A 25,830-nucleotide genomic window follows, 5' to 3' on the forward strand; every position below is an offset into this window, starting at 1 on the left:
AGGAGCACAGTGTCCTCAGCCCAGCCCTGACCCCAGGCTTTGCACATGCCAGTTGTTTCCCAAATCCCAGGGGTGAGCAAGCAGAGGGGATCCAGATTCCAGACACCTCTAACTCTTACATCTGGGAGGCAGCAGATGGCCGTGGCTCCTCCACGTAGAGCTCAGCAGAACACTCCACATGGCCATGGGCATTCCTGGCAGTTACCACATACTGCCCTTCATCCTCACTGCCCACATGCACGATGACCAGCGAATGCAGCCCTCCATCCCGCTGAATCCGCACATTCTCCCCTTCCTGCACTGGCTGGCCTGCATGGAGACACACACCAGCATCGGCATCAGCACCAGCAGCTCTCCCAGCCCCAGCCCTTGGGTGCAGTCCCCAAGGAGAGCAGAGAGGTCTCGCTGCAGGGCCCTGGCCAAGCTCTCTGGACTTGGCAGTTACCAAAATGAGTCCAGGTGACTGTCGGGGTGGGAGTCCCACTGATCATGCAGTCAAACCGTGCTGTCCGCCCTTCTACCACGTCTACATCCTCCAGCTTGCGGGTGAAGAGTGGCTGCACAGAGGGCTGCACCGTCAGCCGGGCGCTGCAGGTCAGCTCATCTGCAAGGAGAGTGGGCAGGGGTGAGCCCCACACAGCATGCGTGCGTGCAGGGCAGGAGGCAGCTGAGACCCCCCTGCTGCAGCCCCAGCAGCCAGCGTGGGGGCGGATCGCAGGTGTGCTGGGTAGCAGGCTCTGTCCCCACACGGGGCAGAGGCGGTACAAGTGTTTGCAAAGTCCCCGTGTGCAGGGCTGGGGCTCTGCTGGCAGCAGGATGCCTCTTTCCCACCCACACAGGAGTGCAGATGCCAGCAGCAAGGTGGGGTGGGAGGATGCCCTCTGCTCCCCATAAGGCAGGAGGTCACAGCTGGCGTAGCCCAGTGGGGACAGCGGCGTGATGCTGAAGCAGGCAGTGCCAGCACATGCAGCACCCAGGGGCAATGCAGGGATGGGCACAGACTGGATGTTCCAGGTGAGGGGGTTTGCAGCACGGACTGCTTTGCAATGATGGTGTCGTTGCCCACCTTGGGCAGGGGTGACACCATGTTCAAGCACAGCCTCACCTCCCTGCACCCAAAACTGCTGCTGCCCTCAAATCCCTGCAGGCATACTGCCTTCTCCATGGAGGAATGCACTGGCACCAGCTGCAGGGTGCTGGGAATGCACCCACTGCAGCCTGGGTCACTGCCGAGAGGCTGCCCAGGCCAGCTGAGGAATAGGAAAGGGGCCCTTGTCCCTGCCCTGCTGCAGGGGACAGATGCTGTCAGCAGCATGCATAGGCACAGGGGGTCTTGGAGCCAGAGGCCAGGTCCTGCTGCTCTTCCTCAGCGGCCACCAGTGATGGCTTGCTGGGAAAGGGTGGGCAGCCCTGAACCCATTGCCCCTGCCACTTCCCAGGCCAGCAGAGACAGGCTGGTACTGGAGCTGTGTGCCCGGGGGCTCTGGAGACAGGGGACAGAGACAGCTGGGCTCCAGGGCTCCATCCAGCCACTGCAGCCATAGTGCAAACTCATCTCCCCGTGTTTCTGGAAATTGCATGCATGATGGCAGAGGAGCCAGATGGGGCAGGACTCAGGATGCTGCAGCAGAAGGACTGATACAGACCCGGTTTCCCAGAGCTGAGAGCTCCCCAGCTCCTAGGGCATCAATTCCTGCACCCCTTGGCCCCCACATCCAGCAATCACAGCTACATCCCAGGGGGACCAGAGCCCCGAACCCAGGAGCGGAGTGGACTGCCCACCTCCAGCACCCCCTTAAGGCCAAGCCCCGAGCAACAACCCCTCGGGAGCTGCGTGACCTCCGCTTACCTTTGGCAGTGCTGAGCTTGCAGGTGTAGATCCCGCTGTCGTCCTCGTGCACGGAGGTGAGCAGCAGCTTGCACTTGCGCCCGTCAAAATGCATCTTGCATTTGAGCAGGGCGGGCTGGAGCAGCCGGCCCCGCGACAGCCAGTCCACGTCCATGTCTGGCGGGCCAGCCACCATGCACTCAAAGAGTGCCAGCTCCCCCGCCCCGACCACCAAGTCCTGCAGGGGAACCACGATGGCCAGGGACTGGCACTCGGGGCGAGCTGCCCAGGGAGGGGGGAGAAAGAGAAAGAAAGAGAGACGCGTCTCAGCAACTGAAAAGCAACCATGAGAGGTGGCGGGGATGGAGGGGGACAACGTGCGGGGTAGGGGGGAACATGCGGGGAGGGGGCCCGGTGCAGTGGGCAGGGAGTGCAGCAGGGAAGGTTGGGAGAGGGAGGGAGATGTGTAAAGCAGAGCTGAGCTGGGGAGGGGGCCGGGGCGAGGGAGGTGTCCGTGCCAGGAACACACCACACAGCGCTTTACCAAACAGAGTTTATTAGAGCTACAAAAAAAAAAAAAAAAAGGGTCACAGCCTCGCAGCCCGCCCCCCGCCAGGCCCCGGAGCCCGGGCTGCTCCGCATGCACCCCGAGCCCTGCGGCTGCGAGGGATGTCTCACGGTGGCCGGGGCGGTGCCTGGGTGGCCGCCACAAAGCCGAAGGGGCCAATGCTCACCCCCCCCCACTGCGGTCGGCGCAGGGTGCTCCCCCGCGGGGGTCCCTGGGCTCTCCTGTCCCCATACTCCAAGGTGACCACTGCAGAGCTGCCACTGAGCTGCCGCAACCCCTCCCCTACAGCCGCGAGGGTTCAGCTCCCTGCTCCCCTTCCCTGGGCACCAAGGAGCAGCAGGACACGCAGACAGGGACAAACGGATGGAGCAAGAGACAAGACAGCATCGTACGGCCGCCCTGGCCCGGCTGGGGGCGTGCCTGGCGCTCCCCCGCCGCTCCCCCCACCCCGCCTCGGTTACGCCTGCCCGGGCCATCCGGTGAGCCCCTGCCCGCAGTCGAGGGCCCGCGCGTCCCCGCGGTGCGTCCAGGACGAGGCGGCGGATGGAGCAGAAGGTAATAACACAAGGTGAGGTCCACTGCCTAAGAGGTGTCCAACTAAGAGCCCCGCGGCCGCGGCTCTGAGAGATGCACCCCCTTATCGTACTCCCCCTGCGTACAGACAAAAACCGCAGTCAGCAAGCATTAGGGTTAGTGCAGCAGCGACGGGGCCGGCACGCACGCACATGCCAGCGCCGGCACGAGGGGTGCGAGTGCGCATCAAGGCAGGGAGCCATCCGCAGAGAGGCCGGGGCCTGGGTCATGGCCCCTGCGGCCCCTCTCCTGCCGGCCGTGGGGCAGGGGGCTGGCTCCCGCTCCCACCCCTGTGCCGCCGCACTTTGCCGAGGGCTGGCAGCGGCGTCCTGGCAGGGTACAAGCAGTGCAGCCAAGGCCAGGGCAGGATGGGCTCAAGCAGCCATCAGCAGGGAAGGCTAGGGGCGCAGGGTACACACAGCAAAAGGCAAGAGGAGGGAGGTAGTAGCATCACTCATCCCCGCAGACTCCTTCCCTGACTGTAGATGTCAGGCAGAGCCTGGCTATCAGACTCAAATCCATCTCCCCCACCCCATTTGCACGTATATATTGGGGTCCTAAGAGGACCACAGCAAGGCTGGGGAGGACACGGCAAGGGAAAGGGGCTGGACAGCACAGTCCCACATATATGGGGCTATTGCTGGAAACAGGCAAGGGGGGATGTCTCCAAGCTGCCCTGTGCCTGGCACACAGCTTGCAGCTGCCTGGGGCAGGGAGGGAGCTGTCAGCACAGCAGGGTGGGGGGACATGTCCCCTGCAGGGCTACCAAGGGCAAAAGCCCTCCCTGTGCAGCCAGGAGCAGCACCCAGCCCCAGCAGTGGGTACATGTGGGGACGTGGGATGAAGCCGGACTGCAGGGAGCAGTGGGCTCTGGGTCAGGCTGGCAGAGGCTCTGGCACAGCTGGGTGGTGGGAGCCAGGGCCATGGGGTTGCACATCTGCCTTCTGCTGCAGGGCCAGCCCCTGCAGGCAGCCCCCAAGCACACAGCTCCACTTCCCTGCTCCCCTCTTGCACCTGCCTGCGCTGAAGCAGGGAAGGGCAGGCTGGCTCATCCCCTTCTTCCAGTACTGCCAAGGAGGGGTCTGCAGTGGCCCCTTCCCCACACAGCTCATGCAGGGCAATGGATCCAGCTGGCCCCTCAGGGCTGGAGGGACACTCCTGAGGAGCTTTACCTCTGACTTCCAGCTTAGCCTCACACTGCTTGGTGCCATACTCATTGACGGCCTTGCAGGTGTAGAAGCCGGTGTCACTGTGCTCTGCCGCCAGGATGTGCAGTGTGAAGAGGCCCCGCACCCCCTCTGCTTCCTCTGCATGGTGTCGACGGCCGTACTTCACTGGCTGCCGGTTCCTCAGCCTGCTCGGGACACGGGTAGAGTGGCACGGTCACATCTGGCCTTGCACACCCAGGCTGGCTGTCCCCAAAAGACCCCTCTCCCCCACCCCTAATGCTGCTCAGGATCAGTGGTCTGAGCTGGTCATCCCCAAATGGGAAGATCACCGTGCCCATCCCCCCCTTCCCTGCCCGTGACCCAGTGAGCAGCGGGACTCACCAGTAAATGATGGGCTTGGGCTCCCCACGGACGCGGACGCTCATGCTGACATCCTGCCCCTCCAGCACTGACTGGTCCGACAGGGACACCTGGGGAAGCAGGTGTCAGAAAGCAGCGAGCACCCACCTACACCCAGGGCCATGTATCCCCACTACTGCACCCAGAGCTATGGGTCCCGTGTCACAACAGCAGCCCTGGAGTACTAGGGGAGCTAGTAGGATTGGAGGCTGCCCAAGTGCCAGGAGCCTTCCACATCAGGGGGTAGGAAGGCCTCACCCAGCAGCCCCTGGCACTGTGGACCACAGGCTGTGGTCACAGGGCACTGCTTCCCCTCTTGCCATATCCCAGGCAGTTGTCAGCTCACCTCAAAGGTGGGTGCAGCCTTGAAAGTGCTCTGTGGGGAGCCATGGGCAGCCCCATGCTCTGCTCTAGGCTGCAGCTTCATGGCTGGTCGGTGCTGAGGGGTGCCGGACTCAGGGAACTCTTCCAGGGGGCTCAGGTACTCCTCGTCAGAGGTGATAGGGCTGGCCTGGCCGAGGGGCGAAGGCAAGTTCCCATGCCGCTCCACGGCGGGGGCTAGAACAGGAGAGCCTGGATAAGGAGGTATCAGCAGCCAGAGCCGGGCAGGCAGGTCAAGGCACCCCTCCCTACCACCCTGCACTCCAGGGCTGCCCGGGGAGCCCCATCCCACGGCACATCGGCAGCAGCCAGCAGCGAAGGGGTGAAGGAGCCGCGCAGAGGGAGGGTGTGAGCATGAGCAGCACTCCATGGGACGATAAGGGGACGCGATATCCCGCAAGGCGACAGCAGGGCTCAAGTGGCTCTTACGCAGCAGCCCGCGCTCCCATCCTTAAGCCGCCCGGATTCCCGGGATGGCTGCCCCGGCTCCGACCGGCGAGGGCTGAAGGTGACATTGGCAGCTGCGCTGCCCCAGCAGCCCGCCGGCCGCATGCTGCGGCGCAAGCTCCGGCCCCGCCGGCGTGGGGAGCCCACCCGGGGCCGCGATGGGGGTGCGAAGAGGGGAGCAGAGAGCGGCGCGGGGCGCTGGCAGAGCGCGGCCGCCTTGCTAGGGGTGCCGGCCCCGCGCCTGCCCGACTACCGAGAGCACTCACCCCCCCGCCCTGCCCGGGGGGAGGCGGGCGAGTTACCCGGTGCAGGGCGAGGGCTGTGGCTCGCCGGGCCCCCAAGGACAGCCCCAGCCCAGAGAGCTGTGGATACCAGCCCGGCTCCCCCCGCCCGCCAGCCCGTACCCACCCCACTCACCGCGGGGCCCCGCCCCGAGCCGGGCCGGGCCGGGCCGCACAGCCGGGCCGCCGCTGCCGCCGCCGCCGCCGAGGCCGAGGCCGGTGCTGCGGTGCCAGGCGCGCCTCCAGCCCTCCCGGCCCACTGAGCCCGCCCCAGCGCCGCCCGGCCCCCGGGGCTGGGCCAGAGGCCCGGGGGAGGGCCCACCGCGGGGCTGGGGGGCTGGGGGCCCCTGCCCGGCCCCCCGCGCTGTGCCGTGCACGGCAGCTGTTGCCCCTGGGTGTACAGCCGCGCTGCACCACAGAGCGTGTGGGATTTTGGGTGCTTCCACCTTCCAGGGCAGCTCTAAGCTTCTGCACGCTCCCTAGGAACACTGTGGGGATGGGAGCGCCTTGGGGCTCTGAGGCGGGCTGAGTACCCCCACGGCAGAGGGCAGACAGGCTAACCCCCCGGCTAGCGGCTTGGTGGGCAGGCAGGGTATTCCCACAGCTCACAGCTTGTGAGACAGTGGTATCCCCAAGGTAGCAGGTTGGAGGCAAGGGTATTCCCAGTGCACAGATTGGAGAGCAGGCTGAGGTACCCCCATGGCTAGTGGGGCATGGCGCAGATGTGTGGGAGCCCGGACTACTCAGGGGGATGCTTATAGCCTGACCCGCTCTCCCTCCGCCCCGGCAGGATCTCTCTGTGCTTGCCCGGAGCACGTCAGCTGCTTTGGTTCAGACAGAGCCTTGTAGGGTAAGGAAGCCGGTTTCTTCCCAGTGACAGCAACGGCCGTGCTGGCAGGCAGCCTGCAGCGCTGCCGGCCCTCCCGCCACCGTCCCTCCCGCCACCGGCCGCCCTCCCGGTACCGGCACTCACCTGGCCGCACGCTGAGAATGGCACTGCAGCAGGTCGCTCCCACCTCGTTGGACGCGCTGACGGTGTAGAGGCCACCGTCGGCTACCCGGGCGCTTCGGACGAGCAGGGTATGGCGCTCGCCCTCTGCCTTGATGGGTCGCGTCGTGGTGCTCCGCAGCGGGACCCCGTCCTTCCTCCAGGACACTGCCGGCAGAGGAGAGGGTCACTCGCGGGCACCGGGGCACCCCTTTGCCTTGGGAAGCAGCCCCGGGTTCCCACTGCCCCTGACGAAAAGGGGGGCTGGCCCGTCTGATTCCTGGCGTCCTCCTGCCCTCCAGTGGAGGCTGGAGGAGGGAAGCAAAGCCGCTTCGCTTCTGCCCAGCTCTGTCGGATGGTACCGGTTCTGTCTGCTCAGCCTACATCCAGGCTATGCCATGCCCGAAGCCCATTAGCCCTGAGCAGGGCATTTGGGCGCTACCTCCGGGAAACCACCTGAGCTGGCACAACAGCAGCTCAGAGCATCGCCCATCCTGCTCATGCGATCCTCAGCAGCCCTACTCCTGCTCTCCCAATGACCCAGCACAGCACAGGAGAACCTCAGGCACCCGGCCTGCACCCTGCCCTGGCAGGCAGTGCCCAAGCCCTTCACTCCTGCTTAGGGGGAGACAGGGCAAAAATGGTGCTCCCGGGCCGAGCGCATCACAGCCCTGTAACATCCAGCTCAGGACTGCATGTCCCACCTCGTGCAGCTCATGTGGCCCCAGGGGATGGCTCAGAGAGTGGGATGTGGACATGCAGAGAGCCCCTCCACCACACTCACACCTCCAACATCGCCAGAGCTGCAGTCACTCACCTTCTGGCTGGGGATTGGCAGTAACAATGCACTTGAGTAGCACCTCTGCCCCCACAGTCACCGCCATGTCCTGGATGGGGATCTCAAAGATGGGGGCTTCCAGGGGGTCTTCACCCGCAGAAACATAGGAGTCATCAGAGGACTCTGCACAGGGAGAAACAGGCCCCACGGCTGTCAGCAGGATGGAGTGAGTGGTCCTGTGTTGCCATGAGCGGCATGCAGGCAGAGCAGGGTCCTCACAGCCCTCTGCCCATTGCTGCCACCATGTGCCTCACACCTTCACTGGGGCATTAGCAAGTCCCTGGCCATGCAGTGGAGGAAAGTGCCACATCAGATGCCATCATGGCACAATACCTGCAGCAGGACACAGCAGGGAACCACAGGGCAGGGAGCGTACAGCCTGCTTTACATGCCCACGTAGCATAAGGGATGAGGCGACAATAGGGTGTGGAAGGAGGAGGGTTGTACAGTCCACCACAGCCCCCATTCCAAGCTCCCCCTAACCCTCCTCAGGGTGCTGGCTGTTCTGCTCCACCATATCAGCACCAGCCTCCCAGCTCCCTCCCTTTCCATGGCCCCAGCACATGGGCAAAGGTCCTGGGACTGTGCCAGGAGCCTCATGCACGTGGGCCTGGCACTGCTCCAGCCAGAGCAGAGCCTGGAATGAGCTCCCAGCCCGCATGCAGTCTGGTCTCACCCCTGCGTGCTGGGATGGGCAGAGCTCCTCCCCCTCAGCCACGCCACCACAGCATCCCCTGGGGACACTTAGGCTGCAGGCCTGCCTGAAGTACCAAGCACAGTCCAGCCAGGACAAGCTACAATGGGTGCCCTGTGCCCTGGGATGGCCAGATGAGCCCAGGGCTAGGTGCCAGAGGTCAGCACCCTGCATGCTTCCTATGCCATGACAGGAGGGACAGAGACTTCAGCAAGCATCATGACCTCAAGGCCCAGCAAACTGGGTACCAAAAAAGGTACCCAGGGTGGTCTGTTTTATGGTGCTGTTTGATGCCAACATCCCCAACCTCCAGAGCCATGCCCCCCTGCCCCACTGCTGTGCTCTCTGGCACAGCCTGTGCTCCCCACACCTCCCCGGGGTAGTCTGAGGGCCCTCCACCCTGCTCTGGGGCTGGTCAGGCCAGCTCTGTGCCCAAAGGAGGGCTTAAAGGCATGCCCCTACCTAGCTCTGGAGAGGTGGGCCTGGCTCGGCGCCCCTTCCCCTTGCTCCGTGTGCTCCTGCCTTCTTGAGCCATCCGGCCACTCTCTTTCTTCTCTGACATTTTCGTCTGCCTTCTCTCCACCTCCCTGCCCATGCTGTGCTGCCCTGTCCAGCTCCTCTCCAGGTGAGCCTCCTGTTCCATTCCCGGCTTCGCCCAGGGCAGGAACCGCACCTCCATGGGTGCCTCTGGCCGCCGGTACAGTCCGTGGGGCACAGCCAGCCGGGCAGCCAGGGCTTCACTCACTGCCCCATGGGCACGGGCTCCACTGGCAGGGCTCCCGTCCAGACACGGGCTGCCTTCAGCACGACCCGCCTGTGACAGGGGCGCCCGTCCCCGTGGGGTGGCTTGTGCTAACAGCCACTGCTCCTTCTTCTTCACTTCCCCAGTGCATTCTTGCTGCAGACCCTTTCTGGTGCCTGCATCCTCCACCTCAGCAGGCTGACCGGTCACTGGACCACCCCGTGCTGGGGCTTTCCTCCCACGCTGCCCTCCCGGCTCTGGCTCCCCATCAGGTCCCACCAGTGCCACACTGGAAAGTGCCAGGTGTTGGATGACGTGTGTGCTCTCTGATGGCGAGGTCTTTGTTGGCAGTGCCTTGCGCCCACCGCCGCCCTGTGAGGAGGGGGTCCGGGGCACGCGGGGGGCAGCAGGCTCACTGGCCGCTGGGGGTGAGGGTGCTGGGGGCAGCCCGGCTTTGCACAGCTCCTGGGAGCGCCGCAGCTGCTGCTTGGAGACCGTCCGCTTGATGCGGGTCAACTCCTCCGCAAACTTGTGCTCAATGGCGTAGACGCGGCTGGCGAACTTGCCGCGCTCGTCAAAGGATGCGGCTTTCTGCCGGAAGGCCAAACGCCGACATGCTGCCGTGCTGCCTGGCTCCCCGTGGCTGCCTTCCTGCACGTCCTCCCGCGAGCCACCGAGCGTGCTGGGACGGCGCAAGCTGGTGCCTGGATGGTCGAAGGAACGTGTCTTGCGCAAGGGCATGGGGCAGGGGCTGTCCGACCGCTCCAGGCTCCTCTGCCGCTCCTCAAAGTACTGCAGCCTCTCGAAAATCTTGGAGCCGGCGCGCACCAGCTTGGGGGATGCCCGGATGGAGATGCGTCCAGAGGTGTCGCTCATGGGTGTCTGGGGACGGGACTCTTGCGTGCTGCCCTGTGAGTACCCCGAGGACTTGGGCTTCTTGATCTTCTCTTCATACTCCTCAGGGACAGTGTCCTGGTAGTCAGCCGGCACCAAGGACTTCTTGCGGGGGGTGACGGGTGTGGAGGAAGGGACGCCAGGGCCACGAGCAGCAGGCTGGGACGTGGCGCCAGTGGGTGATGGCAGGCACAGACCACCGTGGGGAGATGGCGAGCGGATGATGGGTGGCTTGGCAGTCAGCGGCAGGGCAGCGGGGGACCTTGGGGCCTCGGCACCGGGCTTTGGAGAGACAGAGCCGCTGTGGGGGTCATCTCTTCGATAGCCTCCCTGGGGGATGCTGCTGCAAAGGGAGACACAGAGGAGTGCGGTTCAGAGCCCACCCTCACCACTTGGCTGCAGCCCAGCTCCCAGCCTGCAGCATGGTGCCCAGTGGGGCATGGCAAGGCAGCCCCAGGACCAGGAAGCCTTGAGTAGCCCCAGCGAGGACACCTGACCACTCCAAGGCCACCAGTTGGCTGGGTTGGGTGATGGTCTTGGGCTGCTGTGACACCCCCTTACCCAGGGGTACCCATGCAGGACAGGCAGGTGATGCTGGGATACCCAGCAAGTCCTCTCCCCAGGGCTGTCACGCTGACAGGACCCAGGGGTATGGGGTGCCCCAGTTTGCTGGGGTGTCCTGGAGTGCTGAGACAGTGTGGCACAGGCCAGCTCTTCTGCAACATGGAGAGGGTCCCCAAGGCTAGAAACCCTCTCTGTGCACATGCTGCTGCAGTTGCATCCCCCCACCCACTGCCCCCAGGTAGGCTTGGCAATCACAGTGCAGAAATCATAAGGTGGAGATGAGGTTCTGGTGGAACAAGCAGCCTCAAACAAAAAAAAAGGGACAGGATGGAGGTCGAAGGAGGGCCTGCAGGAATGGGGACTGAAGGTGGGAGGAAGGACAAGGGCTCTGAGCACATCAGCAGGTCATGGGGAAGCAGCAAGCCACTGGCCCCTGCTGCCACCCCTGGGCAGTAGGGACTGTGGGTGTCAGGCACCAGTGGGTGTCCCAGGCTGCCATGTGTCCCTAGGTCCCCTCGCCCTTCACTGCACAGAGGGCCCAGGGCTGGGCAGGATAGGGGGACACCAACTCCAGAGCCTGTGTGTGGGATGCTGCAGCTCACACAGCAGCCCAGGGGTTATCCCCAGCTCCAACCTGGCCACAGCAGAAAGTGATGCCACTCCACATCATCTGCCCCCATGCAAACCCCATGCTGTTACCCTCCCTCCCTGGTTGGTCCCACGTCCTCACCAGGAGCAGGCTGCCTACTGCTCAGAGCCCCCATTCCTCATTCAGGCATGGTGAAGGCAAAGAAAGCCCAGGCAGAGGGGAGGAGATGGCTGAGGAGGCTGGAAGGAGATGGCCCCAGCGGGATGTTCCCTCCGCACGCTTCCCCGCGCTACTTACACGTGGAGCGAGAGCGCCCGTCCTCGGTACAGGCTGAAGGCGCTGCCGTAGGGGTCGCTGGCCACCGAAAGGCTATCCTCCGACCCCCAGCTCGTGCCCAAAAGATTAGCCCGTGATGCCCGCACCAGCGGCTCCACGCCCAGGTGCCGGACCTCGGCGCTGCATGGGGCCGGCGCGTTTGCTTGCCTTGGGGTTCCCTGCGGCTGTGGCCAGGCAGCGGGGCGGAGATAGGGTCCCCGTGCAGAGAGGCTGGCTTCCGTCTCCTTCTCTAGCACCGTCTGCTGGCTGCCCGACCAGCTTGAGCGCTCCTCTGCCTGTGACAGGGCCAGCACAGAGGTCGGAGTTGTGTTCATGGAGGCGTCCACAAGGGTGTCAGACCCACCTGGAAGGAGAGAGCTGGGCTAACACTGAGTGCCCATGGGGATGAGCCCAGCACCCTGCTCAGGGAAGACTGAGCCACCACAGAGCATCCTAGGGTGTCCCAAGCAGCACCCTGCTGCCCCAGGCTTTCTCCCCTTTGCATGGGTTGGTCACAGCTCCCCCCGTCCCTGGAGACCCACAGAGCTGAGAAAGCAGAGTCCTGGTCGGGGGCTATGCACCACAGCTGGTGCCAGGGCTCAGTACCAGACGGGTGCCCCCTGCTCACCCGTGGGGGTGCTGAAGGCCGTCTCATCCTGGAGCTCACTGCGCTGCGTCACCTGGGGGTCACTGGGCTCATCCTCGCCTGTCTCCGAGTCTGGGGGAAACGGGGAGGAAGGGGCATTAGGGGGTGAGGGGACACAGGGACAGAAGGCCAGGCTGGTGCTGACCCTTGCAGACCCACCGGCTCCAGCGGCAGCAGAGCACTGCCCAGGCAACTCCCGGAGGAGGTAGTGCTGGGGCATCCGGCACAACTGTGACCTGCAGGGATGAGCTGCCAGCAGGGAAAGGCAGGACCCAGGGTGGGAAAGTCCAGCAGGGCAAGGGCACGCAAAGCAGGCAGGAGCAGCGTTAGGTGATGGGAGGAAGGGAGATGATGCTGGCCATGGGAATGCTGTTGGTGGAAGCAGTGTGGGAATGCGAAGGCAGGGCAAGGGGATGATGGCAGTGACGGGGCAGGGAGGCAGGGTGGGACATGGGGCCTGCTCTGCAGATGAGGCTGGCATTGGGCAGGGCTCTTCCTACCGTAGCTTTGTTTCCTGCAGGAGCGGAAAACTTCGCTTCCATAGGGGCAGCAAGAGAGAGAGAGACATCAACACCAGGTTATCGGCCCGGCCTGCGGAGACGCGAGGGCAGCAGGGAGGGACCCTGTCCCCAGTATCTCCCCATGCTTCCATGGGGCAGGGACCTGCCAGGGCAGCTCCTGGGTGGACGATGCCAGCTCAGAAAGCATGGCACCCTGTGCTGGGCTTCTGGTCCAGGATGGGGCCAGGACTGGCCATTAGCACCCTACGCCCTGGCTGGCCCCATGGCAGGGGCCTGGTGCCCAGAGGGTGCGGAAACAGGTCTGGCATCCCCAACTTCCCCACCATGTCTCCATTCTGCACCCATGTTCACTGCACACAGCTCCAGTGCTGCACACTGACCCCCCTTGACACACACCATCCCACCTGTGCAGTGTCTGGCACCATCCCCTCCCTGTGCCATGGCCACATCCTGCCAGGAAGGGCAGCCACCTCCTGTCCTCGAAGCTGCTCTATGGGCTGGACTGTAGCCACTGCAGCACCCACACATCCACATGCTCCACAGAGCACCACAGCCTGGGGCTGGACCACCCAGCCTATGCCACAGCTGGGTGCTCCTGGGGATGCTGGGGTGCACAGACATGTGCCCTCTGGCACTTAAACATGCATCCTCTACCCCATCGGTGGCAAATGTTGCGTGATATGGCCCTGTCTCACAGCATGGCCCTGGCTAATAAAGCAGGGATGCTCAGGGCAAGGCATCCGTGAGATCTTTCCCACAGGCAGGATGCAGCCACCCTAATGTCCTGTCCCAGGAAAGTCAACGCTGTGCAGGCAGGGAGGGCCAGACTTCCCCTCCTGCCACTGCTGGAGCCCTCGCAAGGTGCTGCGATAGACCCTGTAGTGAGGGACATGTTCCCTGCTCCATCAACACTCCTCCTCCCTGCACTGCTATTGCGGATGAGGGGGCACACTGGTGACCCCCACCCCAAGGCACCCCCCTGCATCCCAGCACACTGCCGGCTGTACTGTGCACTGCCACAGACAGCATCATACCCAGCCCAGCTATGACAGTCTGGCAGTCCCTGAGCAACCAGAGCTGCAGAACCAGGAACAGCCCAGCCTTGTGAGGCACACCCAGAGCCCCTGGCTGACCAAGACCCCATTTGGGGGCTGGCAAAATGCAGCCCAGCCCTGCCCAGCCTCTGCTTGCTGTCCCCCCGCATCACGGCAGTGGGGCTGGACCCCTTCCCGGGTGGCAGGGGGTAACTCAACGCACCATGCGTGAAGCGCCCAAAGCGCCGCGTGTGGCCGGTCTTCTGCAAACGAAAAGAGAAGAGAGGGTTACCCAGGGCACAGCACCAGGCACTGCTCACACACGCTCACACACACCCCATCACCGCACATGCAGCACCGCTTACACCCACTGTCGCTCACACACAAGCAGAGCGCACGTGGTACCGCTCACACGCACACACACATCCCCCGGCTGCACACCCACAGGTACCTACAGGCGCACACCCCCATGCACGCAGACATGGATGGGTGTAGGTGGACACGTGCAGCCATGCACACACACACCTATGCACACACACACACTCCCCTCAGTAACGGTGCTGTGCACCCTGGCCCTGCACCACTGCCCATGCTGGAGAGTGACAGTGTGCACTCCAGCCCTGTGCTGGCAGCCAGTGCCCAGGAAGCAGCAGCCCTGGGCAGCTCAGCTACCCCCGCACCGCCTGCAGCAAGGTCTTTGCTTGGGTGGGTGCCCAAATGCTCTGCAGCCCCTTCGAAGTCACCTCCCACGCCAGTGTGGGGACAGGGCCAGCAAAGTGTCTTCCAGGCACTGGCCCAGACACTGCCTTGGGCATCTGCCCAGCATGGGGACAGCATCCCCATCCCCGGCAGAGGCCGTGCCAGCTGCAAGAGAGGATGCCTGGCACAAGTGCATGGGACTGGCCCACCTGTGCGGGGCTGGCAGCGTGGGGCCACTCTTGCCCGCGACGTCTGGGCAGGCAGGACCTGAGCAGAGACCGGGGCAGAGGCACACGGAGCTCCCTGCCAGCTTGGCTGCCCTCTGCGATGCAGTCCAGGGCCCAGCACCCACTTGCCAAGGGAGGGACCCGCTGAAGGCAACCTGGCTGCCAGGCCTGGTGTGCACCGACGAAAGCAGAGGGATGGTGTGATCTCCAATGCAGGCAGGAGTGGGGATGCAGTGTGCAGACAGGCAGGGTTGTGCTGCCAGGACTGAGCATCCTTCCCAGACAGTCTGGGTGACAGGGTCTCCCCAGGACACTGACACCCCATGCCCTGTCTCCCCAGCATGCAGCCCAGGCCTGGACATCCAACTTTCTTGAATCCCTTTGCTCTTCCACCCCTCCTGCCTCCCCCCAGCAACCAAGTAGGGTCACAGACAGACAGCACCAAGGAACGGCCTGCCAAGCGTAGCCAGCCGTCAGTTGCCCTTGGAAGGGCAGCAGGCTCATTTTGCATGTCCAAAAGCTCTTGCCACTGCAGTGGCAGCCCCTGATCATGGGCAGCATTTGGGAGCTCCCACCAGCCCCCCACCTGCATGCAGTGCTGGCCAGAGGGCAGTGGCTGCACGAGACACATTTGTATTCAGCAGGCTGAACGAGGCTTCACCTCCCCTCCTCTGCTGACTGTGCTGCTTCTGGCTCGCAGCCCATCTTCCAGGCCAGGGAAAGCTAGATGAGTGATTAACTGCACCATCGGCAGATAATTCCCCCATTAAAAAATGAAAATGCAATTGAATGCCATTATCGGGTGCTCTCGTGGCTTCCCCAGGGACTGGCGCCATCAGCTCTCCATCCAATATGGTGAGTGCACCCACTGGGCCTTGGCTGGGCTCCACTGTCCAGAGCTGTGGGGTGGCTGAGCCCCAATCCCCACACTCTGTAACACTTTCCTGTGGGATCAGGGCACCCCACAGCCTGCACCCGCTTCGGTCACAGCACCCACCCACAGCTTGTCAGGGAGCAAGTGCTGGGTGATGCAGGGTCACCTGTGAGCCAGGAGGTCAAAATGGGGCAGGAGCAGCTCAGGGCTGGGGTCTGGGCAAAGGGGTCAGCAAAAGAATGGGAGGTGTGAATCCCTGTCTGGGATTTCATTTGCACTCTGGGAAATGGGATGAGGGAGCCCCAGGACCACACTCTGTGCCCACCCAGCCTGGGGTGGGGAGAAAATATGGGATGGGGACATCAGCACCCAGCTTCACCTCTGCCCACAGGGCAGGCAGGTGAGACCAGCTTCTGCCTCCTTCCTCTGCGCCACACACAGATTCATCCTGCCTGGGCTGGGGGTCCTGACCTGACCCTGGCATGGGGCATCCTTCACCATGGCCATGGAGCCAAGGGGAGTCAGGGGGAGAAGGGGCTCCTGGGATCATGGGGCAGCCTGCCTCTGCCTAGCGTGTGGAGCCCAGCACTGGTGCCATTGGTGTAAGGCAAGCAAGACAGGCAGCAGAGACGGAGTGATGGGGGGGGGGGGCAACTGGTGGGTTGCCTGGTACGGAGGAACAGTCACTGTGGGTGCCCTGATACCCCTGTGCAGAGCCAGCAATGCAGGACCCTCCCCACCATGCAGGTTTGCTGCCTCCAAGGGCTGATGGGGCAGCCAGGCAGTGCAATCCACCCTGCTCCATAGGGAACCCCCAGCATCCCTGTGGATCTGTGCCCCCTGGCACATCCCAAACCATGGGAAGGGGCTGCAGGTGACAGCCCCTCCCAGGCCCCTGCTGGGCCACCAGTCAGGGTGACAGTGGGGATGCTATGTGCCCATGCTGTGGGGAGCAGTGGAACGAGCTTGTGGGCCCCGGGGGTGTTTCCTGGAAGGATGCCTCCCATCCTCCCAACCCCCCCCAACCGAGGCCAAGTGACGTCCTTGTGCCTTGCTCGGCAGGGAGCATGCAGCGGGGCCGCGGAGGAGCCTCGCCTGTGCCAGGCATACTCCTGACGCGGAGGGGATGACGCATGCAAAGCCTCGTCTCCAGATCCGTGACCACCGGCAGCCGTGATCCATGGCTGGAGGGAGCCATGAAGAGGCCTCCATTTGCTGCCCTGGCTCCAGAGAGCAGAGAGGGGAGAGGGTGGCATGCGGGGGAGCCCCCGAAGGGGGTCCCAGCCCGGTGCTGGTTCAGGCGGTGCTGAGCACCTGCTCTCTGCCCCTCTTGTCTGAACTAGCGAGGACAGGCAGGCAGCTCTGCAAGCGGGGATGATGCCTTTGATGGGCAAAGCCCTGGGGAGCCTCGGGCGGCAGGGCTGGAGAGACACCCCCATCCCCATCCCCATCCCCATCCCGATGCGCTCCCGCTCCCAGCACTCCTCCTTCCTCCCGGCAGCCCAGAGCTCTTACCTGGAAACGCTTCTTCACCCAGATTTTCTTCATGCTTCTGCAGAGCCCCGGTGGCCCGGTCACACCGGCTCAGGCCCGGCAGGAAGCCAGCCCTCTCCCGGCAGGGTCCCCGCTGTCAGCACGCCGCGGGGGCAAGCGATGCTCCGAGCATCCTCCACCGCTAGCAGCCGGGGACGGCGGAGGGAGAGAAAGGGGCTCGCCAGGTTGGGCTCTTGGGAGGGCTGGAGCTGTGAGCATGAAGCATCACTGGAGTGCTCCTCCCTCCATCCTTCCCCCGCCTGCCTCCGCCTCCCCGCCAGCCCTGGCAGGCAGTGACAGCGGCGGGGGACGGGCAGGGCACCGGTGCCGGGGGGCGAGGGCAGCCGCTGTGGGGGGACACGGCTGGGGTGGGCACACGTCCTGCCCCCAGCTGGCTTTGGCTGCACGGCACCCAGGGGTCCGAGCCCCCTGCCCAGCAATGCGGCTGTACCACTGTATCCTGGCATCGGTCGGTCCTGCCACACCACCCGGAGTGGGGGATGCTCTTCTCTGCCGGACTCAGCACCGCAGGGCACAGCCAGCGCCGCGGGTCCCACACACATACAATGGAGACAAGGCTAACCCAACACACCACGCCAGCACTACACACAACTGTCCTCCACACACTGTCCCCAAAGTCCCCCTAAGCCGGGCAGCTCTACTGGCACTGCTGCCACAACCCTGTACATAGCCACAGTGTGCCATGGCACTGCCCAGCCATGATCCAGGTTCACCAGCACTCTTCCAGCCTCTGCTCAGCACCTCACATCCTTCAGCCACTGGCGACGCAGAAAGGTCCCTTTGCCAAGACATGGGTGTGGGCCCCAGTACTACTGGCCCATGGGCACATGAATGGGAGCTAATATCGGAACAGTTCTTCACACAATGCCCCTGGCCCAGCACTGCCCATGCCATGGCATGACCCTTTGCAAACCACACAGCCTCCAGCCACAGGCATCCAGTGCCCTAGGTCAGACCTTGCACCCAGCCCACATGGGATGGCAGGGTTGGACTGCTCATCACTGCTTTTGGCTGGTGGGGATGCAAGCATGACCTGAGAAAGGTTGGCCATTGTCCCTGTCTATCTTGCATGACACACATGAGACCTCCCCTCGTGCTGCGGTGATAACCCATAGCACAGCTCAGGGCAGGACTGAGTGCCCAGGACTGAACTGCAATGGGCCTCCCAGGGTGTGGGTTCCCGGTGGTGCTGGTCAGGACCATTAAGACCTCTCAGTGTTCCTGGGGCACTGGCAGAACCCAAGCATGCCTTTCCCAGCCAAACATCCCCAGCTCCACGAGCCTGTACCTGTTCTCTGGGTGATGCTGTAAAAAAGCTGGAGGGGCAGTTCCAGCCCCACAGCCTCATCAAGGCCTTTCCTGCCTGCCATGTCTCCCATAGCTCTTGGTGCCCCACAGCTCTCAATGCCTTGCATCACAAACTCACCAAGCCATAGAGCCCCACAGCACACATCAGGTCCCTTCCCAGGCTCCTGGAGAGCCAAGGTCCCAGCCCCACCTGGTCCCACTGCCACTTCCCACTGCAAAGCATCTGTAGGGATGCAGCTCGAGGCCTGCCCACCCAGTGCTTGTCCTCATGCTGTTCACCTACCCCCTGGGGAGCCAGCCACCCCATGCAGGGCTGCACACATCATGCTCCCCATGATGCTTGGCAGCTCCAGCAGCTTTTCTCCACTTCTCCTCCCAGCCATGACTCCCAACGTGAGGCTTTTTGTGGCTCCATAATAACTTGCAAATTACCCAGTACAAAAGGAGCTGTTTATACAACATCTCTGACAGTCCTACAATCCGAGTGATGCTGTGGGGTTTCCGTGGAGACCCCGTACGTCAGGCGAGTCACACAAATGCCAGAGCTGGCACTAAAGGAATCTCCTGTCAGAGTCAGAGGCTTCCCATCCCTGAGTGAGGACAGAGATGGGTACCCCTGAGGGTACCCAGAGGTGGGCTATGGGGTTCATGTTTGCCAGGATCCCTGCACCCATCGTCTCCCTGTCAGGTGCTGTCATCCAGGCTGTGCATGCCTGTTATCTTGCCACAGACCTGGGCACCACTCAAATGGAATAAAAGCCTGGTCAGGGATGCCAGGAAGGAGCCCAATGCTTGAGATCCACACAGTGCTGCAGGGGTAAGGATGCTGCCACCACAGCACCTGCAGGGACAGCCCTGGGGCAATGGGTGTAAACTGGAGCATAGGAGATTCCATGTGAACATCAGGAAAAATTTCTTTACTGTAAGAGTGACAGATCACTGGAACAGGTTGCCCAGGGGGGTTGTGGAGTCTCCTACGTTGGAGATATTCAGGGCCCGCCTGGACAAGTTCCTGTGTGATGTACTCTAGGTTACCCTGCTCTTGCAGGAGGGTTGAACTAGATGATCTTTTGAGGTCCCTTCCAACCCTTAGGATTCTGTGATTCTGTGATTCTGTGATCTGGCCAAAACACAGACATCTGGGTATACTCCTGCTGTCACATCTGCTGCCACAACAGCCACAGCTCCCGCTAGCTGGGCACACAGTCCTTCCCTGTGACTGCGCCTCTGCTACTCAGCCAGCCTCAGCAAAAGTCCAGGGGTGGCTCTGGGCTGCCCCAGAGGTGCTGCACCCTGGGAGAAACTGGGTCACCTCCAAGGAACTGTGCTTGCTGCAGGACCCAAAAGTCCTTTCCAGAGGCAGCAGTACCTGCTAATTCCCTGCAAGGGCAAAGCTGGAGTCCCAGCAGGAGTTGCTGGTGAGAGGTGACAGCAGCCTGGTCACCAGGGCAGTCCCTCTGCCCTGCCCGAGGCTGGGGGCAGCTCTGGCACTGCCCTGCTCCTCTGCAGGATGGGGACGCAGGGCAGGTGACAGGGGTCAGCACAATGGAGGCATGGACCCTGGGCAGAGCAGGAGCAAGCAGCCCCATTGTCACCCAGATCCAGTCTCTCCTGCCGGACTCACACAGGCCCCAAGCAGAACATATAGCACACTCTTGCTGAAAACACAGCATTAATTACACTGCTCAGAGAGCCATGGCTCCCCATGCCTTGCTGGGCCCCCCAGCAGCTCTGCCTGTATCCTGCCCCTGCACCACTGCATCAGCCCCCTTGTCTCAGTGCTCGAATAATTGATGGCGGTGGGTGCATGCAGTCATCTCGGGTAGGAGGAGGTCTGGGCATGAATCTTTCATTTGTCTATGCCTCCTGGAACTGCTGGAGGTGGTGATGAGATTGGAGCCTGGGGAGATGAGGACAATCCCCAGGCCTGTCCCCAGGGAGAAATAACAGCAGTAGATGGACCTCCTCATAGGACAGAGCAGCACCACAGCAGACTTCTGGCCCTGGGGAAGAGCGATGCTCTGCTCTGACCCCTCTCCTGAGGGCTGGGGACACCCCAGGTGCCCTCCCCAGCATCACCTCCCCTTGCTGCCATTAGAAAGATGCCCCAGCTCATGGTGCCTGCTGCAGGCAGATGACACAGGACACAGGACAGCAATGTGACCTTGGCCCCGAGTGCCAGGGCACAAAGCGGGATGGCAGGAGCCATTCTGTCCCTGCTCTGCCAGACCCACTCCCAGCATCCCTGCTGTCTCAGGCTGAAGGGCTGCATGCAGAGGGCAGGGCAGTTTAGAACCCGCTAGCCCCTTCCCAGTGCCATTGTGCCAGCAACCTGGTCAGAGGGCCACAGCAAGCGCTGGGAGGAGGAAGAGGCTGTCACCCAACACGCAGCCCTGAGCGGTGGTGCTATATTTACCCGACCACAGGCCCAGGTCTCGGCCTCTTGCCTGTAACACAAGCCCCGCAGCCCGCCAGAATCTGAGGGGACGGCACATTCCTTAGCAAAAATAACCCACCGGCAGCAGGCAGGAGGGCAGGGGTGGAGGTGACTGACTGGACAGCTGCACCCGCTGCTCCTCTTGCAGGGAGCAGCCTCCTGGTCCTCAACACCCCGCGATGGGGACCCAGCACACGTGGCCACCGCACCAGCACCCTGCCCACAGAGACCTGTCCCTGTGCCAGCCAAGACCAGCACCTGGGGTGGCACTGGCCAAGCAGCTCCCCAGAGGCAGCCCCCACACTGTCATGGTGCACACCCCACAGAGGGGCATAGCATCCTGGGCTGCAGCCTTGCTGCATCCTGGGCTCCTCCGAGATGCTGCTGTGCCCTAGAGCTTCAGGGACAGCAAGGGGAAACTGAGGCAGCCCCAAGAGTCCCACAGGAGGGAGGAGATGGCAACAGGATGTGTTAGGTCCTGTTCAGTCCCTGAGGAGGGCTGGCAGGGGCTCCAGAGGGAAGGGGCAGTTGGCAATAAACATGGGCACGTTGCTGCAAAGTAAGGAACTAAAATTAGGTACTGAGATAAATGGCGAGAGGTGCTTAGCCACCAGGGACACTGTCAGCACAGCCATCTCCGTCAGGCTGCTATTGCCATTGCTGTGCACCACCCGCTGCAAAATCATGCCCCCAGTGTAACCCTGGGCTGGATGGGAAGGGTCCATGCAAGGCCTCTGCACACAGGCAGCTCCTGCCCCTTCCCTGCCCCCAAATCCAGGCAGGTGCAGGCTGTTCCCTGGGCAGAGGAAAGGTTCCAAGGCGGTTTGATTGCTGAGTGCAGGTGGAGGCAAGCAGAGCAAGACCCTATACTGGGAGCCCAAGACAGACACATCCAACCTTGAAACAAGAGGCAGCCCCTGCAGGGAGGAGGATCAGGCAGCGCTGGCACAGCGAGGGAGAGCTGTGCCCTAAAATCAGATTAGCTCAGGTTCTTAAGAGGTGATTTAATCCAGTTTACAGGAAAAAAAAAAAATCAGGAGATGCACCTGAGAGGTGATAAAGGCTTTAGCGAGCCTGGGGGCAGTGTAGTTGCGATGGAGACCAGAGCTGGCTGGAAGGGTCCAGAGGGTCCCTGGATGGACCTGGGAAGCCCCCAGGCCAGCCTGGTGCTGGTGTGAGAAGGGCAAATGCATCCCACCTGCACCCATGGAGCTGGGGTGTGAGGGAGAACCTACAGCAGGCACAGACAGTGTGGTGGGACACGGCACAGACAGTGTGACCCTGGCAGCCCCTGCACCCAGCAGCCCCACACATGCGCTCCCTGATCCCCACACAGGCACTGACGCACTCAGGGCACCTGGGAGAAGAGCAGGAGAAAATCATTAGTGGGGTGGAGCGACAGATTCAGGGCAAGGGATTAGAGGAGCTAAATCGGGCTTGTGCAAGCGAGGGGGAATGCTGAGCTGGTACAGCAGGATCTGCTGGGGCTGAGCACAGAGCTGGGCAGCAGAGAGGCCCCCAGCCCACTAGCAGTGACCTGAGCCACCTTGGGGAGAGCTGATGCTGGCCCTACAGTGAGCTGCAGCCTGGCTTGCACGCTGGGAGAGAAGCCCACTTGTGCCCACCAGGAGCTGCAACACGGTAGAGGTGAACTGAGCAAGGGCATCTCAATACCTTTAGATATGGACCCCGAGCCCTAGGTAAACACTTGGGGACCTTTCACACCTCCCCCTTGCTCTATAACTGCCTGATGACCTGGCCCACAGGGCTCCCAGTGAACAAGGATGGGGCATCCTTGTCCAGCACAGGGATGGCACATCCACCAGTGGGACGTCCACAGTCCCCAGAGAGCTAGGTCTTGGCAGGGAGTGTGAGAAGCCTCCAAGTAGCTGGGGCCTGCATGCTGGAGGCCAGTGAGCCATGGCACACATCCTGGTGCGGTGTCAAGGCAGGCGGGTGCAGAGCGGTGGCACAGCTCCTCCATTTCACACAATGACCTGTCTCACTGCTTGGCTGCCAGCATGGAGAAAAGGGCCTCTGGAGATCAACGTGCTGAGTGCCAGCACCCTGCAGAGGGATCTGGTGATACAGCTGGACCCCCACCACATCCCATTGCCTCCACAGCAGCATCCTACTCCAAAACCTAGCAGGACATGGCGCTCCCTGGGCACTGCTGTGGCACATCACAGAGACTGTTTTGCCTCAGGGCAAGGGCAAAGCCACACCATGGGCTGCCGCGCTCCTTGCCAGACGGGTGTCCTGGAACCAGCGTGGCTCCAGAGGCACCTCTGCCCTGGAGCTGTTGTTTTGGGTGGCTGTTTGCTCGACGGTGGTGCACCCACAGCCAAGTGCCCATTGCCAGGTGGAGTGCCCAGGGTAGGGTGACATTCACCCCACGATTAGGCAATCCTGGCTGCTCCATCCCTCCCTCAGCTGCTCCAGAAAGGTGGCAGTGAGGGCTGACGTCTGGGAATAGGGAGCAGGGACAAGTGCATCAGCACGACAGGAATGGGCAGCTGGGGAAATCAGGTGGTGCCATGGAGAGGTGCAGCTGCACACTGGAGTGTGGGAATAGCCTGATTGCTCCTTATACTGCTCCCAGAACAGCCTGCTGCCGCCCCATGGGACAGTGCCGGTCTCCCACTTTGCACACACAGCGCCATGTGTCCAGGTGCACAGTGTCACTGCCCTCAAAGGCGTGACGCGCAGTGACCCTGCACAGATCCACTGCAGGGCAGGATCCATCATACACATCTCTGCTTCCCATCCCCTCACCAGGCCCATGAGCAGCACATACACCTTCCTCCACCCTCCAAAGGATGGCTCCTCCAGCCTCCCTGCTCACACACAGCAACTCCTCCTCTTCCTCCATTGCTCCCTTTCAGCACTGCAAAGGCTCCTTCTCCTCCCCCACAGACACCCAGTCCCCTCCACAAGCACCATCTCCAGCACTCCTGTGCTGCAAAGGCCTGGGTGCAGCTGCTTCCCCAGAGCCTCAGGCCTCAGCACTGCCTACCTTGCTCCCTGCCCTCACTATTCCCATGCAGTCAGCCCAGTATACCAAAGGGGTGCCACCAGCCAGTACCATACGCGTCCTGACACCCAGGTCTGTAAAGCCCAAGGGAGGTGGCATCCATCCTGGAGCAGAGGGGGCTGAGTCCCAGGTTTGTCTGGCCCCCATGTAGGATGAGACCCACCCATGCAAGGGCCCACAGCAGTTCCACGCCCACCCTGTGTGCCAGAGGAGCACGAGGGTGCTGCTGCACCCAGGGGTGAGAGCAGAGCGGCTGCCTTCGGCTTCCACCGCTGTTCATTAACCACCAGGCCCCGCCTCCTGCAGTGTCAGGCTCCTCCCCCGGCCCCATGCTGCAGCCTCCCAGTTCTCCCAGTGCAGCCTCAGGGTCCAGTACACTGCGGTGGGATGCCACGGGCGGCTCTGCCCACGGCTGGTGCATGGGGTAGCTTGTACAGGGGCACCGTGGTGTCCAAGGGACCATGTTGGTAGCTGCAGAGGGTTGCAGCTCCGGTGCCATGCACCCTCATCTCTCTCTCTCTCCTCCTGCCCTGAGCAGGCTTGGCATCACATGCTCCCAACACCTCCGTGCTCAGCCTTGGCACCCCGCCTGGCCTGGCAGCAGGTACTGCAGCCACATGCTCGCTGCAGGCCAGAGAGACACTACAGTGCTGCCAGCACTGGGCACGCCAGCCTGCAGCAGGGTTGGCACAGCAAAACCCAGCTCTGGCTGTCCATGGCCATGCACTACAGTGGGAGCTTGCAAAGCACCGCTGCCACCTTCAGCAAATCTGAGCCCATGGCTGTGCCAGCACAACCCGGCCAGCATCCATGCTGCCCTTACCTTCCATGTCAATGATGGCGAGCACAGCACTGGTCATGGCCTCTCCCCGCTCATTCTTGGCAATGCAGGTGTACACGCCGGCATCCTCCTTCTTGCTGTCCCGGATCCAAAGGGTTCCATACTCCTCCTCGCTTGGGGCCAAAATCTCCTCGTTCCGGTACCAGCGGAGGCTGGGCCGGGGGTTGCCCACCACCACCACCCGCAGCCGGATGTCGCAGCCAGTGCCAATCGCAGCATTCTTCAGCTTCCGCACAAAATATGGTGCCGCCAGGCGAGCCGGGCCCTCCTCAGCTGCCCCCACCTCTGTCGTGACCTTGGCGCGCTTCGGGGGGATGCCGGGGCTCGGCGGTGCCACCCGGGGATCCCCACTGGCCCTACTGGTGCCACCACGTCCCTGTGCTCGGTGCATGATCTGCAGCTCCCCTGCCCTCACCTGCCACCCCTGCTGCCCTGAGCCGGCAGCACCGTGCCCCTTTTCTTGCCCTGCCTGCAGCCCAGGGGTGCTGGGTGCGTGCCAGGGGTGCCTGGGCACAAGCAGCCCCCCGGTGCAGGTGCTGTCCGGTTCACTGCCTCCACCCCACCGGTTGCAGCCCCGAAGGTCGCAACGCCGTGGGCAAGCGAGGGGCTATTTTTAGGTGGGGGCTCGGGTTGCTGGTGGCTGAGCTGCAACTCACCAAGCACCCGGTGCTGTGCGGCACCCACACCCCATGCTCCGCTGCGACCCCCAGCTTGCCCGGCCCCTCGGCACCTGCTTCTCTACCGGCCTGAGTGCGAGTCCCGCGGGTGTTGGCTGCTCGCTGAGCTGTCCCAGCACCGGGGCCCTGGCGTCCCCCCTCCTCACCCGTCCTGTCCCGTCCTGCACAGCCCTCGGCTAGCTGCTCTCCCTCTGCCCCCTCTTCGAAGTGGCAGCTGCCTCTGATATGTCACATTCCTTGGCCGGGCTCCCCCTCTCCGCACCCGCCGTCCCGGCCTTGCAGCCTAGCTCCTCTTGCAAAGATAGAAAGGGGCCAGCGCCTTTCCATATTAGCAGTGAGGCTGAGGGGGACCCAGCCTTCCTCCCCCCCTTCTTCTTCTCCAGCCGTGTCATCGGATCAGGACAGAGAGACCCTGGTGGCATGTGGAGGGAAAGGACACCATCATGCTTCCTGCAACGAGACCCTGGGCAAGAGCCAGCCCAGCGGGGCCCCTTTGCCCCATCCCCAGCAGGCAGCGGAGGAGTGGATCCTTGCATCCATCCTCACCCCAAAACCACCCTGCTGGAAGGATGCAAACACAGCAAAACCCCATTTCTCTCACTGAGACCCTGCCTCACTGCCCTGGGCAGTGTGAGTCCTGTCCTGCCCTGCCTCCTCATGCAAGCCCTGCTTAGAGCAGGAGCACTGCTGTTTGGGTTTGGGGTGCCC

The 25,830-nt window shown here is 63.0% G+C and overlaps 1 protein-coding gene across 6 annotated transcripts in view; it reads right to left on the reverse strand.

Moving 5' to 3' along the window:
- The window catches only part of SPEG (striated muscle enriched protein kinase), a 38,891-nt gene extending 13,553 nt beyond the window's left edge, over positions 1-25,338 (reverse strand). For 2 of the 6 annotated variants that reach the window (XM_062626375.1, XM_062626374.1), the window contains exons 1-12: positions 24,428-25,338; positions 11,899-11,988; positions 11,253-11,634; positions 8,629-10,145; positions 7,452-7,595; positions 6,620-6,802; positions 4,884-5,095; positions 4,520-4,608; positions 4,142-4,323; positions 1,850-2,110; positions 446-604; positions 120-309 (exon numbers count right to left, since the gene is read on the reverse strand). In XM_062626375.1, coding sequence (XP_062482359.1) covers positions 120-309; positions 446-604; positions 1,850-2,110; positions 4,142-4,323; positions 4,520-4,608; positions 4,884-5,095; positions 6,620-6,802; positions 7,452-7,595; positions 8,629-10,145; positions 11,253-11,634; positions 11,899-11,988; positions 24,428-24,836 — 3,818 coding nt within the window. In that variant the 5' untranslated portion in view covers positions 24,837-25,338. Of the gene's footprint in view, positions 1-119; positions 310-445; positions 605-1,849; positions 2,111-4,141; positions 4,324-4,519; positions 4,609-4,883; positions 5,096-6,619; positions 6,803-7,451; positions 7,596-8,628; positions 10,146-11,252; positions 11,635-11,898; positions 11,989-12,416; positions 12,452-13,694; positions 15,876-16,786; positions 17,078-24,427 lie in introns of those variants that run through there. The other 4 variants (XM_062626377.1, XM_062626378.1, XM_062626379.1 and 1 more) reach the window with 4 other exon arrangements.
- Between the last annotated feature and the right edge of the window lie 492 nt (positions 25,339-25,830).

This window comes from Pezoporus occidentalis, unplaced genomic scaffold (genome assembly GCF_034315485.1).
Source record: "Pezoporus occidentalis ecotype Australia unplaced genomic scaffold, CSIRO_AGI_Poc_V1 ctg291, whole genome shotgun sequence".
Classification (NCBI taxonomy): domain Eukaryota; kingdom Metazoa; phylum Chordata; class Aves; order Psittaciformes; family Psittacidae; genus Pezoporus; species Pezoporus occidentalis.